Source organism: Vipera berus (assembly GCF_964194415.1).
Source record: "Vipera berus genome assembly, chromosome: 2".
NCBI lineage: Eukaryota > Metazoa > Chordata > Lepidosauria > Squamata > Viperidae > Vipera > Vipera berus.
In genome coordinates, this window is record NC_138203.1 from 31,453,993 (window position 1) to 31,466,554 (window position 12,562).

The window sequence follows — 12,562 nt, forward strand, 5'->3', positions numbered from 1 at the left end:
ACTAGTCGGGAATTGGGAAAAGAGGTATTGGTTGTACTCAGAGCTGTTTTTATAAAAGAAGGTGCCGGAACTCACTCACACATGTCATACAACCCGCCTTGCCTACCCTACAAGGTTCCATCCAAAAAAGGTGCCGGAACTCCGTTCTGAGCGTTCTATGAGAAAAAAAGCCCTGGTTGTACTTACGATGATGCACTTCATTGTATTGATTTATTAAGATACACCAAATTTCAAACTCTGGCACATAAAAGAGACATTTTTTTTAAAAAAAACCACTTATTTTTGTAGGCTGCGATATATTATTATAGGAACTGATCTTTTCTAAAATTTCTTAGTTAACATATGCATAAACGTAATTTAATTTTTCAAAGTGGTCATCGATCCCAAATTCCACCCACAATTATCCCACCCTTCTAGTAAATAACCTTTTATTTCCCAGCTGAACACTAAACTGAAGGACATGTGACCCAAGCTGCCAATCTTCCTCTCTTAACCACGCCTCCTTTTTCGAACTTTTGGAGGAAGCAGCCTCCCGTAGTCGTAGAAACGCATTTAGAATAGAACGCTGCGCGGCCAATAGAAAAAGGCGGAAACTGAAAAGCAGCCAATGAACGCAGCCTGGTGCGAGTTTTAAACTTGCAGCGGCAGGCAAAGGGAATATCGGACTCGTGCGTAGCAGTAATCGGCTGTCTTTTGGTCCTGGGCGAGAAAGGGAGCGATTCAGAACAGGCCGGTCGTGCGGATCTAGAAATCCAGCCTAGGTCATGGCTTTGCGGGTCACCCGGGTATGGAGGAATTTGACAGGGAATCTTTAAGCCGATATTGCACATTACGTTTTGTAGGAGCCTAGCTAGGGCTATTTATGCTGAAATTCTACCTAACGTAACGGGGGGGAGGGGGAATACTTTTGAGCATCGTGGGGTTTACTTCTAAATAAATGCTAGTTTTGTCAATGATGAAGGTGCAGTAATGGCGCGAGTAACAAATATACCTTATTCATGTCTCTTTCTGAGGTGGTTCTCCTATTTCTAACCCTATATTTGAACGGGGAAGTCGAGGTAGCCTTTTGCGGGTGGAAAAAGCGTCATCTCACCTTGTTAAACGTATTTAATTGAATCCTACTCCTAACATTATATTTTTTTCCCTACAACTACTTGAAAGAGTAATTTGTAGTTTTCCTTCCCAGTTCATCATGCTGTGTGAATTTTTTTGAATATTCTGTCACTTTTTTTTTGGTAGAACACAAAGGTCAATACGGAGAACAAAACCAAACCTGCAATGGCCCTCGGTAAGCGAGGGGTTGCTGCTAGCAAGCCGGTTTTGAGGGCTAGGACTGCTTTGGGAGACATTGCCAACAAAGCTTGTGAGCCACAGCCTAAAGAAGTAGTGAAAAAGGTAATCCTTTCTTTGCCTGTTCTTTATCCAATATTACAGTACGAGTTAGTAATGCCATAGTCCTTATTGCTATCTTTCATTTTTTCCTTCCCGCACCACTTTCCCATTTAGGAAATGTTGAAGCCTACAGCCCTGGAAAAAGTGACTACTCGGAAAACCACAAAACCTATTGAAAAACTAAATGAACCTGTGAAAGAAGAAAAGCTAATTCCAGAACCTGTTAAGGTTAATTAAATAGCTTATAAATAAGTGTTTAAAGATCATGGGTAATTAGGAGCAAACTTATTTAGATTTGTAAATCTCTAGTTGTTACTTTTAGGTGGAAGCATGAGTTTTATAATTTAATAGGCTGCAATTTCAAACTTGTTTAAGCCTTATAATATAGGTTGCAAAATTTCAAATGATCTCTCGATAGCGTAAAATATGTTAGCCTTATCTAGCTATAATAGGCAAAACATCTTTTGGCTAATATTCTAGGTTTAACTCTGGTTTAGGTATTCCTAATTATCTAACAATCTTTTAATATGAATTTTTTTTCTGCACTATATGGTGATTTTATGGAAGATTTTACTTTACCTTCTTACATTGTTTTAACTATCACTTTAGTTTTTTGTCTATCTTTAATCCTGCTATCTCCAAATTGTTCTAATTGTTCTATCTTTTCCAAGAGCGTAGGAATCATCTCTAAAGGTTCCTCTAGAATACCAAATCATCCTCAAATGCTTGCAGTTTGTAGGTTTCACCTTTTATTTTCAATCCTTTAATTTCTGGATTTTGCCTAATGTTTCTATTTAAAACTTCCAAAGTTAAGATAAATAGCAATGGGAATAATGGACATCCTTGTCTTGTGCCTTTTTGTATATCAAAATTCTCTGTATAATCCCCATTTACAATTACTTTTGCTGATTGTTTCTGATATATTGTCTGAATCGTATTTATAAAGTTTTGACCAAAGTCCATTGCTTTTAGTTGTTGAATCATAAATTGGCAAGAAACATTATCAAATGCCTTTTGGCATCTAAAAATACTAGTGCCTGTTGTTTCCCTGGATGAAGTTCATAATATTCCAATGTATCTAGTGTTACCCTCAAATTATTTTGTATTTTCTCTTTGGCAAAAATCCATTTTGATCTGGGTATATAAATTCAATCAAAAATCTTTTCAGCCTCAGCTATCATTGAAGTGAAGATTTTATAGTTCACATTCAGTAGTGATATCAATCTATAGTTTTTGATCTGGGTCAGATCTGAATGCTCTTTTGGTATCAAAGTAACATTAGCTTCTGTCCATGTATTTGGGAGTTTTGCCTCCAATAGAAGCTCATTACATACATTTTTCAATGGTGAACTTAATGTTAGCTGTGAAGTCGTGTCTGACCCATCACGACCCCATTGACAATGTTCCTCCAGGCCTTCCTGTCCTCGAACGTAATATATCTTGTAAATATTTATAAAACTCTGCCAGGAGTCCATCTGGTCCCACTTTCTTTGTTTTGTTTTGTTTTTTGTCTTTATTGCCTCTGTCAATTCCATCATTGTTTTTTCATTTAACATAGTCTTAAAGTTTTCTGGAATTTTTGGTAAATTATGTTCTTCCATTTATTGAGTCATTTTCTCCCATGGAGTTTCTTCCTTGTCATATAGTTTCTCATAGTATTTAATTATCTTTTTTATTTCTTCATTTTCAAATTGTAAACAGCCTTTTTCATCTACTTAATTGTCAATTTTTTCTCCTATTTTTTTAGCTTATAAGCTAACAATCTTCCGGGTTTGTTTGCATTTTCAAAAAAGTTCTGCTTTGCCCTTTTAATTTGTTGTGCAAATTTTTCTGATTCTATTTAATTTATGTTTTATTATTTCCATTTGTCTTCAATATTTTCTTTTGTGGGTTTATTTGAAGTTCAAGTTCTATTTTTTAAAATTCTTTTAACTGACTGTTGTCTCCTTTTTTTTTCACCATGTATGTTATCCCTACGCCTCGAAAATATGCTTTGGCTGTATTCCATTTTGTAATGTATCCTTTTATTTTCTTTGAAGAAAAATTCCATTGTTTTGTTGCTATAAATTCTTTCTCTTTTAACATAGATTGATACAAAGTCCATCTTAATTTTTTCTGCATTCCTTTTCACACCACTTTTAAAGGGTTATGATCTGCCCAAGTACCTAATTCTATTTCAGTTTCCTGCATGTTAATTCAGGCGTCATCCAAATCATCAATTCTGGACCAAGATTTATAATTGTTATAATAAAATATATATTGTGAATTTCCTGGGTTCATTTCTCCAGATATCTTGTATACCAATTTCCTCTATCATATTGAAAAAAGTCTTAGGTAATCTTCCTTGTTTCCCTGATTTACTGCTTTTATAGTCTAATGTCTCATCTACTTTTGCATTGAAATTCCCAATTAAGCATATATTTTGATATTCCATTTCTACTATTTTTCTGTGAAGGTTTTGATAAAATTCTATATCTGTTTTTGATTTAAAAATATGTCTACCTTCTTCATCTGCACAAATCATTTTGGGATCTATTGTCTCTTTGACATATATAACTATTTTTTTCTGTTTGGCTGATGTTTTCCAAGTTTTGGATTTTCCAAAAATTTATGATTTTTTTATATGTGTCTCTTGCAAACAAATTATATCAATGTTTAATTTCTCTAGTTTGTAAATTCTTTTCCTTTTTGATAGGGAATTCAATCCATTCACTGAAAAAAAATCCATTTTCCTTCTCCATTTTGGTTTACTTATATTTAGGTCTTGTTGATCTCTTAATTCTCTGCTCTTTTACTATTCCCTCATCTTCTTGATTCATCTTCTCTTTTTCCTTTTCCTCTATTGTTTGTTCTGTCTGTTTCTAGCTTTTTCCATCTTCTTGTTCATATTGTGTTCTTTCTCCCAGAAATGCTCTATATCTTTCATCAAAATCCTCTGCCTTCCACACTGGTACAACATCTGTGGGTGCAAGAAAGATGCTCTGAATTAAGTAAAAATATGCTACATTTTTTTCTAATATTGTAGGTTAATTACTAAATATAATATTTTTATAGTTGGAGTCTCTATCCCCAAGCCCCATGGAAACATCTGGCTGTGCTCCAGCAGAGGACATATTATGCCAGGCTTTCTCAGATGTACTGCTTGAAGTGAAAGATGTAGATACAGATGATGTTTCTGATCCAAACCTCTGCAGTGAATATGTGAAGGACATCTACAACTACTTGAAAGTTCTTGAGGTTGGTTTAATGAGGCCTGACCTATAAGCCTGGAATTACAACTACCTTGTAAGGTATTTTCTTACAATGCTAGATTGCTGTTGGTAATTAGTTTTTATCCTATCTCTGGCACAATTTCTGAAATATCACTAAACATCTAAACTGGGGGTATTTTTTATCTTGGTTTACCTATAGTTTGAATACTACAAGTAGCTATGTTTACATGTGGCTAGGTGTCGAGCAATTAAGCTAATATTAATCATAGTAAACCATATGTCTGAGAGCACAAGATGCCAGCTTGTTCTAAAGTTCAGGTGATTTAACTAGAGAAAGAAGCTAAGAATCTTCTCCACAATCTAGAGGGCTTCATATTGGGAAATATGTTTAATCAAAGGGACAATGACAGAACATAATTATAGAGGTGGAAATACATAATTTAACACTGAATGTTTCTGCTCCTCCAGAGTCAGCAATCAGTGAGAGTAAACTACTTGGCCGGTCAGGAAATAACCGGCAATATGCGGGCCATCCTGGTTGACTGGCTTGTGCAAGTTCAGATGAAATTCAGACTCTTGCAAGAGACTATGTACATGACTGTTGCCATAATAGATCGGTTTCTGCAGGTAAGGAAAACCATCAAAAAGCTCATGCCAAATTTGAACAAACTGAATAATGAGAAGTCTCCACTGAATTTTAGCTTAAGTAATGTGGCTTCATTCATCAAGAGATGAATGTTATTTTAGAGATTTCCATTGTATAAGCCTTTCTCTTGAATAGCAGCTTGGCTCTTTAGCAACATTTTTCTTTAACTACAGTCACTAAACTTGTTCTGCAATCAACTTATATATATCTAGGCAATGAGAATGAATAGCCTGACCAATGGATACAGGTAGTCCTCAACTTACAACCACAATTGGGAACAGAATTTACATTGCTAAGCAAGATGGCTATTTGAACCCTGCCTGATTTTACAACCTTTTTTGCCACAGTTATTAAGGGAAACAGTTGTAGGAGTAGGCAGAGCTGGGGGGAAAGGGAATTAAATGAGTCATCAGCCTAGATTTGTTACGTTCCCACAGTCTAAATACAGCTCCTTGAATTCTGTTGACCTTTATCTTGCACCAGTTTAGTGTTGAATTTTAGTTTAGGTTCTTGTGTATAGCCTTGAGTAAAAAAAATCTTCTGTACTGCAACCTTAATGTATGGTCCTGATTCTTTGCACCTGATAACACTGCAGTTAAGTGAGTTGCACCTTTTAAGTAAATCTGGCTTCCTCCATTGACTTTGCTTGTCAGAAGCCAGTTGGAAAGGTTTCAAATGGTGATCATATGATACCCAGAATACTGCAAACATCATAAATGCATGCCAGTTGCTAAGCACCTGAATTTTGATGATATGACTGGGGATGCTGTCCTGGTCATAAGAGCAGGGACAGGTCAGTCTTAGTCATTTTTATCAATGCCATAGTAACTTTGAATGGTCGCTAAATGAATGATTGCAAGTTGAGGACTACCTGTACACATAGTCTAAATTTGCTCTGCAATTAACCTAGATGTATTTATCCAATGGCAATGAGTGGCCTGATCAACAAATACCGTATTGGGACAACATAAGGATTGTTTTTCAGTATTTTCAGAATGTTTTAAAAATAACTGATGGGAACTCTCTTGCAGAATAACAAAGTAGCCAAGAGGATGCTACAACTGGTTGGTGTAACAGCCATGTTCATTGCTAGCAAATATGAAGAAATGTTTCCACCAGAAATTGGTGACTTTGCCTATGTGACTGATCATACTTATACCAACCTACAAATCAGGCAAATGGAAATGAAAATCTTAAGATCACTGGATTTTAACCTTGGTCGCCCTCTTCCACTGCATTTCCTAAGGAGGGCGTCGAAAATTGGAGAGGTAATGCTCCTTTAAATGTTGAAACTGGAAAATATCTTCTTCCTAATACACTGCCTAATTCTAATTGTAAAAGCAGCGTTAACACAATGTTGTCATATAGTAATGGCTGCTGTTTTCCAGTGAAAAGGTTTTTGGTTTGTTTAATTTTATATATATGCAATTTAGAGAAAATAACTTGATGCTTTAATCTTATGCAATGTGTAACAAAAGCCAATGAGATTTGTAGGACAATGAGGATAACATCTTTATTCTGATTATTTTAGGCAGATATGAATCAGCATTCATTGGCAAAATACCTGATGGAACTTTCACTGGTGGATTATGAAATGGTACATTATCCTCCCTCCCAGGTTGCAGCTGCAGCTTTTTGCTTGTCTACTAAAGTTCTGGAAGAGGGAGAGTGGGTAAGCCACAAAACCCTAACTTAACAAAGGAAGTTTCAGGTAGTCGACTGACTGTTTTAGTAACCTTCACAGTTATGACAGTGACAAGAAAGTAACTTTATGATCAGTCCTCAGATTTATGACCTTTATAGGTCTGTAAAACTGAAGCAAGATAAATGGTTTCACTTAACAACCAAGCTGCTGGTCCCAAATAGTGCTTGAAGTAATGTCTGTTCAGTAGTTACTGAAGCTGATTAGCATGATGGAGAAATTTAATTGGAAAGGTACAGGTCACTTTTTCTCTGCTATAAATCCAATTCAGATCTGTAAGCAAACGATTACATGGTCCTGAATATACCTATCATGTACTGAATACTAAAATTTCCACTTTGCTATTAAAGGGCTCTCAAAAAAAATTCATGGAAGGCAGCTCTTTGGAAAACCAAAAGGTCTTCAAAATCTTTAATTTATAAATTTACGCTTTATCTTTAGACACCAATTCTTCAACACTACATGTATTATACTGAAGACGCTCTTATTCCTGTGATGCAGCATATGGCAAAGAATGTGATGTTGGTAAACCGGGGCCTTGTAAAGCACATGGTAAATATATCCACTTGCTTACTTGTACTTAGGTAAAAGGTAGGTAAAGGTTCCCCCACACATGCGTGCTAGTCGTTTCCGACTCTAGGGGCCGGTGCTCATCTCCGTTTCAAAGCCGAAGAGCCAGCGTTTGTCCGAGGACATCTCCGTGGTCATGTGGCCGACATGACTAGACGCCAAAGGCGCACGGAACGCTGTTACCTTCCCACCGTAGTGGTCCCTATTTTTCTACTTGCATTTTTACGTGCTTTCGAACTGCTAGGTTGGCAGAAGCTGGGACGAGTAACAGGCGCTCACTCTGCTACACGGCACTCGGGATTCGACCCGCCAAACTGCCGACCTTCTGATCGACAAGCTCAGTGTCCTAACCCACTGAGCCACCGCGTCCCTTACTTGTACTTATCCATACTTAAAAAGCACAAATCTCAATCTTCAGGAATAAATCCTAGGAAGGGCTGTGAATTAAATAGTCTCGTGGGGCTGGGAGACACCAGGTCTAATCACTTGCTCAATGGAAAAATCCAAATCAAAACTCCACTATGTGGCTGCCTATCCTTTGCCTGAGGGGTAAGAAGGGGAACCGGCCATCTCTCCTTAATTCCACTATCCTCTATTAAGAAAGCTTTTGTCAGAGTAAGTTGACTTTGTAATTTATAGCAACTACTGCAGTTCTGTAAGGTTGGGAAATGTACTATTATGACATAAACACCAATTTACCTGTAGACAACTCTCCCTGGAACCTTCTAGTGTCCTTGTCACTCACAATATCTTTATTTGCAAGAATCTAAGGCCCAAATGGCTTCATAGGCATTCTGAGAAAATAAAAGTATTTGAAAATTCCCCATTTGAACACAAAACAAAGATACAATGGGCAGAGGGGAAGTGTGCAGAAAACCGAACCACCAGGCTTCAGAGGACCAATGGGACATTAGAACAATACCCCAGCGTGCTTTGGTTGTTCTGTATTTTAGACAAAATAACAACCAAATAGAATGAGTAGAGCAAGACTGGTATATAAGAAGAGCCGTGGTGGCACAGTGGTTAGAATACAGTACTGCAGGCTAACTCACTGCTCACCTCAGGAGTTCAATTCTGAACAACTCAGGTTGACTCAGCCTTCCATTCTCCCAAGGTTGGTAAAATGAGGACCCAGATTGTTGGGGGCAATATACCGAGTCTGTAAACCACTTAGAGAGGGCTATAAAGCACTGTGAAGCAGTATATAAGTCTAAGTGCTATTGCTATTGCTCCCTCAGTGGCTTCCAGGGTAGCTATTTCTCAACCTCCCAGTTTTCACAGCATATTTCCTCTTCCTTTGATCACCATTGCTATCACTGCCAAAGAATCCACCTTGGCATATCCCGTTGTGCCTGCCCACATTGTCCCTGCATCTATCCTCTTTTGCTGCTGATAATGCTCTTGCCCTTTCCCCCACTCTTCTATGCCCAGCTCCCAAATCACTTCTGCCTGGACGAACCAGACATCCCAAGCTTGGCCAAAATGTCCCAGGACATGTGTATCTTCTTTCAAGCATGGACCATCCCAAAATAGCTCCTAGTGGGAAAACAAGTAGTGGGCTATCTTTCTTTTTCCCTCTGGAAAATGAACATAAGTCCTTTTCCTTGTGGCAGCCATTTTGTACATAAGTTATTATGGTTATCATTTCATAATTACTCATAATATATTTGCAGGATTTACAGTTGTGTTCTCAACTTCCTATGACTTTTTTGTATAATGTAGCAATACAGTTTTATCCAACATTTAAGTAATGCTGATTATGTAGCTCATATGGCTGTTATATATTCCTCAATAGAGATGGTTTAACATCTGTTTGATAAATGGGCTGTCTTAGAAATTCAGTAAAAATATGTTAATGACATTTTGCTCTAAAACAAAGTATTCCATAATGAATCACATCTTTCTCCCTAGACGATCAAAAACAAATATGCCAGCAGCAAGCACGCCAAGATTAGCACCCTTCCAGCATTGAATTCTGCAGTCATACAGGATCTGGCTAAACCATTATTGAAATAAATATAATTTAACTGTTTGGACAAAGTTGACACCATGTGTCACTGTTGTGTGTGTATATATAATATATTCCCTTAAAGTTTTTAATAAACTTCCTTACTTTTATTTCAACTCTTGTCATGGTCTACTTTGATTTAAACATTTTTTTGTCAGATGTTAAGCCTAAAATAAAACTAGGATGTTGGAAGGTCATGCCTATATAATCTGTTGAATGAAGATCAGCAAACAGGAAAAAAAATCTTGTTTATTTTCTCAGAGGGATTTTTCATTATCTGTATTCTGAAATAAAATAATAAAAATTACAACAGCCATTCCTAATTACTTGTTTTAGTAAATACATAAAATGGATAAGATATTAAATATTCTGTGTTTAGGAGTACACCATCAAGAAATAAATTGTCATATGAAACTTGTCTTAATATAGGCAAAATTTGCAGAAGGAATTAATTTGTTTGGTTTAAATATGACAACTATCAGTACTAAAAATAGTGAATATACCTCAGATTCAATAAATGATGTATCATATTCTTACTGTGAGCTATATTTTGCATTTATATATAGCATATTTTATAAGATTTATTTTTACTATAAAGAAATTTAATGATATATAGCATTTTAAATGTAAGAAAAAATATTTTCCAAAATCTGGAAAATATATTCTGTTATTTAATAAACTTTGTATCTAGTCAAATGGACATTTTTATTTCTGATGAATCATAGCTGCAAATAAACTTTTCCACAGCTTTTTTTATTTGCATCATGTATGCTGCTATACTTTGTAGCTCATTCATAAACTTGATATAATGCAATGTAGAACATTAAATATACATCAGAACTAAGTGTAGGGTTTTGCTTTCAATTAAGTTTAAGTATGCTAAACTGATCCAAATAAACCAGATTTAGGCAAGTTGAGTTAAATATCAATAATTTAAATATTTTATTTAATATCCTGCTTTTTCAGGAACACAAGAAAGCATTCCCTCTTAGTTTCCACAAATCTGAGAAGAAGCTGGGCTTGAGAAGTTTCATGTCTGAAAGTAGATTTGAACTTCTATCTCCTATTCATTACATTAAAATTAAAATTACACCAGGCCTAGTTCCAGCAATGGAACTCTTAGGCTTTCTGATCACATTAAGCCTATTTCTCCATTTAATGCATTGCTATCTGTTTTGAGTAGGCATATCTCCCATGCTCACATTTTTCACATTGGTTTTCTGAAAATTCAAATTGTAGCTTGACGTTTCTTTTTTTTTTGCAGGAAAAGGATGCCCAATCAGGCCATTATCAAAAAAGTAAATTTATTAGCCTTTCTTGCATTAAAAAAAATCTGGATATCCACAGGGCAATATGGAGTGCAGGTTTGTCTATTTAACCTGTCAGACACTTTAATATCTCCTTCAGACCAAAACTGATGCTTGCCAAACTATGATTTTAAAGTCTTCTTGAAGGGTTGGCTTATTTATTAAATTATATTAAGCATCTAACTCTTGGTGACTTACAATACAAAACAATAAAAAGCACATGAATATAGACACAAATAGTAAGTTCTGTAATCCCAAAGCCAACATGTCTCGCCCAATCTTCAATCACAAATTTACAAGTCTTGGGTTCCACTAAATCTGGTCCTAATTCCTGGGGAGAAAGCCAGATTTGTGGTCCTGAGTTGTTTCCTTGCAGATGTTTCGTTATCCACTTAGTGCAAGCAGGACCAGCTTCATTCATTTGGGAGCTGTTCCATTGAGATACACAACAGTGAAGGCACATTTGGGCCCTTCAAGAAAGTATTGTTTCACTGGGATGATCCTTGGTATCCCCACCCTGTTAGAACTGGTGGTATGGAGTGATAATAGAGGAAATTTGCAGCTGGTTGTTTACAAAACAGTCTCTTGTCTGGGAACCAACTATTCCATTAGTAATGCTGTTATTTGTATTAACCTCTGAAAGAAGCTCACATAGTGTTAATCTCCACACAGCAACGGCTCTAGAACTGTGTTTGTAAAAACTACTCTCCCACTCTGAAAAATTGCATAGGACCCCAAAGAGCTTTTTGTTTGTGCAAGTTATATTTATTGATGTTTACCATGTTAAAAATTAAAATGATGCATTTGTAGAATATTAAATCAGATTAAAATAGATACTTTATGAAAATATCCTAATATAATGAGTGACATTGTTTACAATTTTTGCATATGTCTTCAATGTCCAGTAAACGGTTTTGATTTTGTAGATCTCCACAGGCCCCTTTCAAGATCTAGATTCAACACCTTCCCCAAATACAATATCACTTACTGTGGAAAACATGAGTTTAATATTTAAGAAATCACTCCTAAGCCATCTAATTCGGAAAGTGCTATGAAATGCAATCAACATGGCACTCCTGTCGGAAGCACCCAGGCTCTTCCAGGTCGAAAGGAAGAGCCCTAACCCCACCCTGAACCTTAATCCCTACCCTAGTCCTACCCCTTCCCCAGCCTTATAAAATTCAATAAAAACTTTTTTATGAAAAAACAAAGAAAGGATTAGCCGGTGACATCACCGTTGCTCGGAGGGCGCCAGTTAAGATCTCCTTTCATGTCTCCATTAACGTTTCCAACGAAGTCGTCTCCTATCTACTCAGGAACGCACTTTCCAATTGCTAAGCTCCACAAGAGATTGAGCGGACGAGCAGAGTCACCCCGACCCAGGGCAACACTCGGGTCTCGACCGCCGGCTTGCTGCCTGTCAACCATCGTCCTAAGCACGTGAGCCTCCGTGCTCTTTACTTAAAGCAGGGGTCTTCAAACTTGGCCCTTTTATGACTTGTGGACTTTAACTCCCAGAATTCCTCAGCCAGCTTTGCTGGCTGAGGAATTCTGGGAGTTGAAGTCCACAAGTCATAAAAGGGCCAAGTTTGAAGACCCCTGAATTAAAGCGATATAAATTCTCTCCAAGTGAGATGTTTAGATTGCCGCCCTGCCTAAAGAAATTTTCCTTAGCTTAACTTATTCCTGCTCTCCTTTGGCGCTCTGTCCCGCTTTCCTTTGGGG

At 36.8% G+C, this 12,562-nt stretch overlaps 1 protein-coding gene and 1 long non-coding RNA gene across 2 annotated transcripts; one reads left to right on the plus strand and one right to left on the minus strand.

Moving 5' to 3' along the window:
• Positions 1-691: 691 nt before the first annotated feature.
• Positions 692-9,606, plus strand: CCNB1 (cyclin B1). Its single transcript, XM_081321582.1, has 9 exons — positions 692-785; positions 1,240-1,395; positions 1,507-1,620; positions 4,447-4,629; positions 5,073-5,231; positions 6,282-6,518; positions 6,782-6,922; positions 7,394-7,504; positions 9,434-9,606. Exons 1-9 carry the CDS (start codon positions 765-767, stop codon positions 9,536-9,538), a joined length of 1,227 nt encoding a protein of 408 aa, XP_081177708.1. The 5' UTR covers positions 692-764; the 3' UTR covers positions 9,539-9,606.
• On the minus strand, positions 2,178-12,313 carry LOC308664370. Its single transcript, XR_014025659.1, has 4 exons — positions 12,073-12,313; positions 9,636-9,814; positions 8,222-8,316; positions 2,178-4,351 (listed from the first exon to the last, which is right to left on the minus strand). It is a non-coding gene; the product is annotated as an uncharacterized lncRNA (long non-coding RNA).
• Positions 12,314-12,562: the final 249 nt, after the last annotated feature.

Coding starts and splice junctions, on each gene's coding strand:
- CCNB1 (XM_081321582.1), top strand. CDS start 765: ATGGCTTTGCGGGTCACCCGG. Junction 786..1,239: donor TGGCTTTGCGGGTCACCCGG/GTATGGAGGAAT, acceptor TTTTTTTGGTAG/AACACAAAGGTCAATACGGA. Junction 6,519..6,781: donor GGGCGTCGAAAATTGGAGAG/GTAATGCTCCTT, acceptor TGATTATTTTAG/GCAGATATGAATCAGCATTC.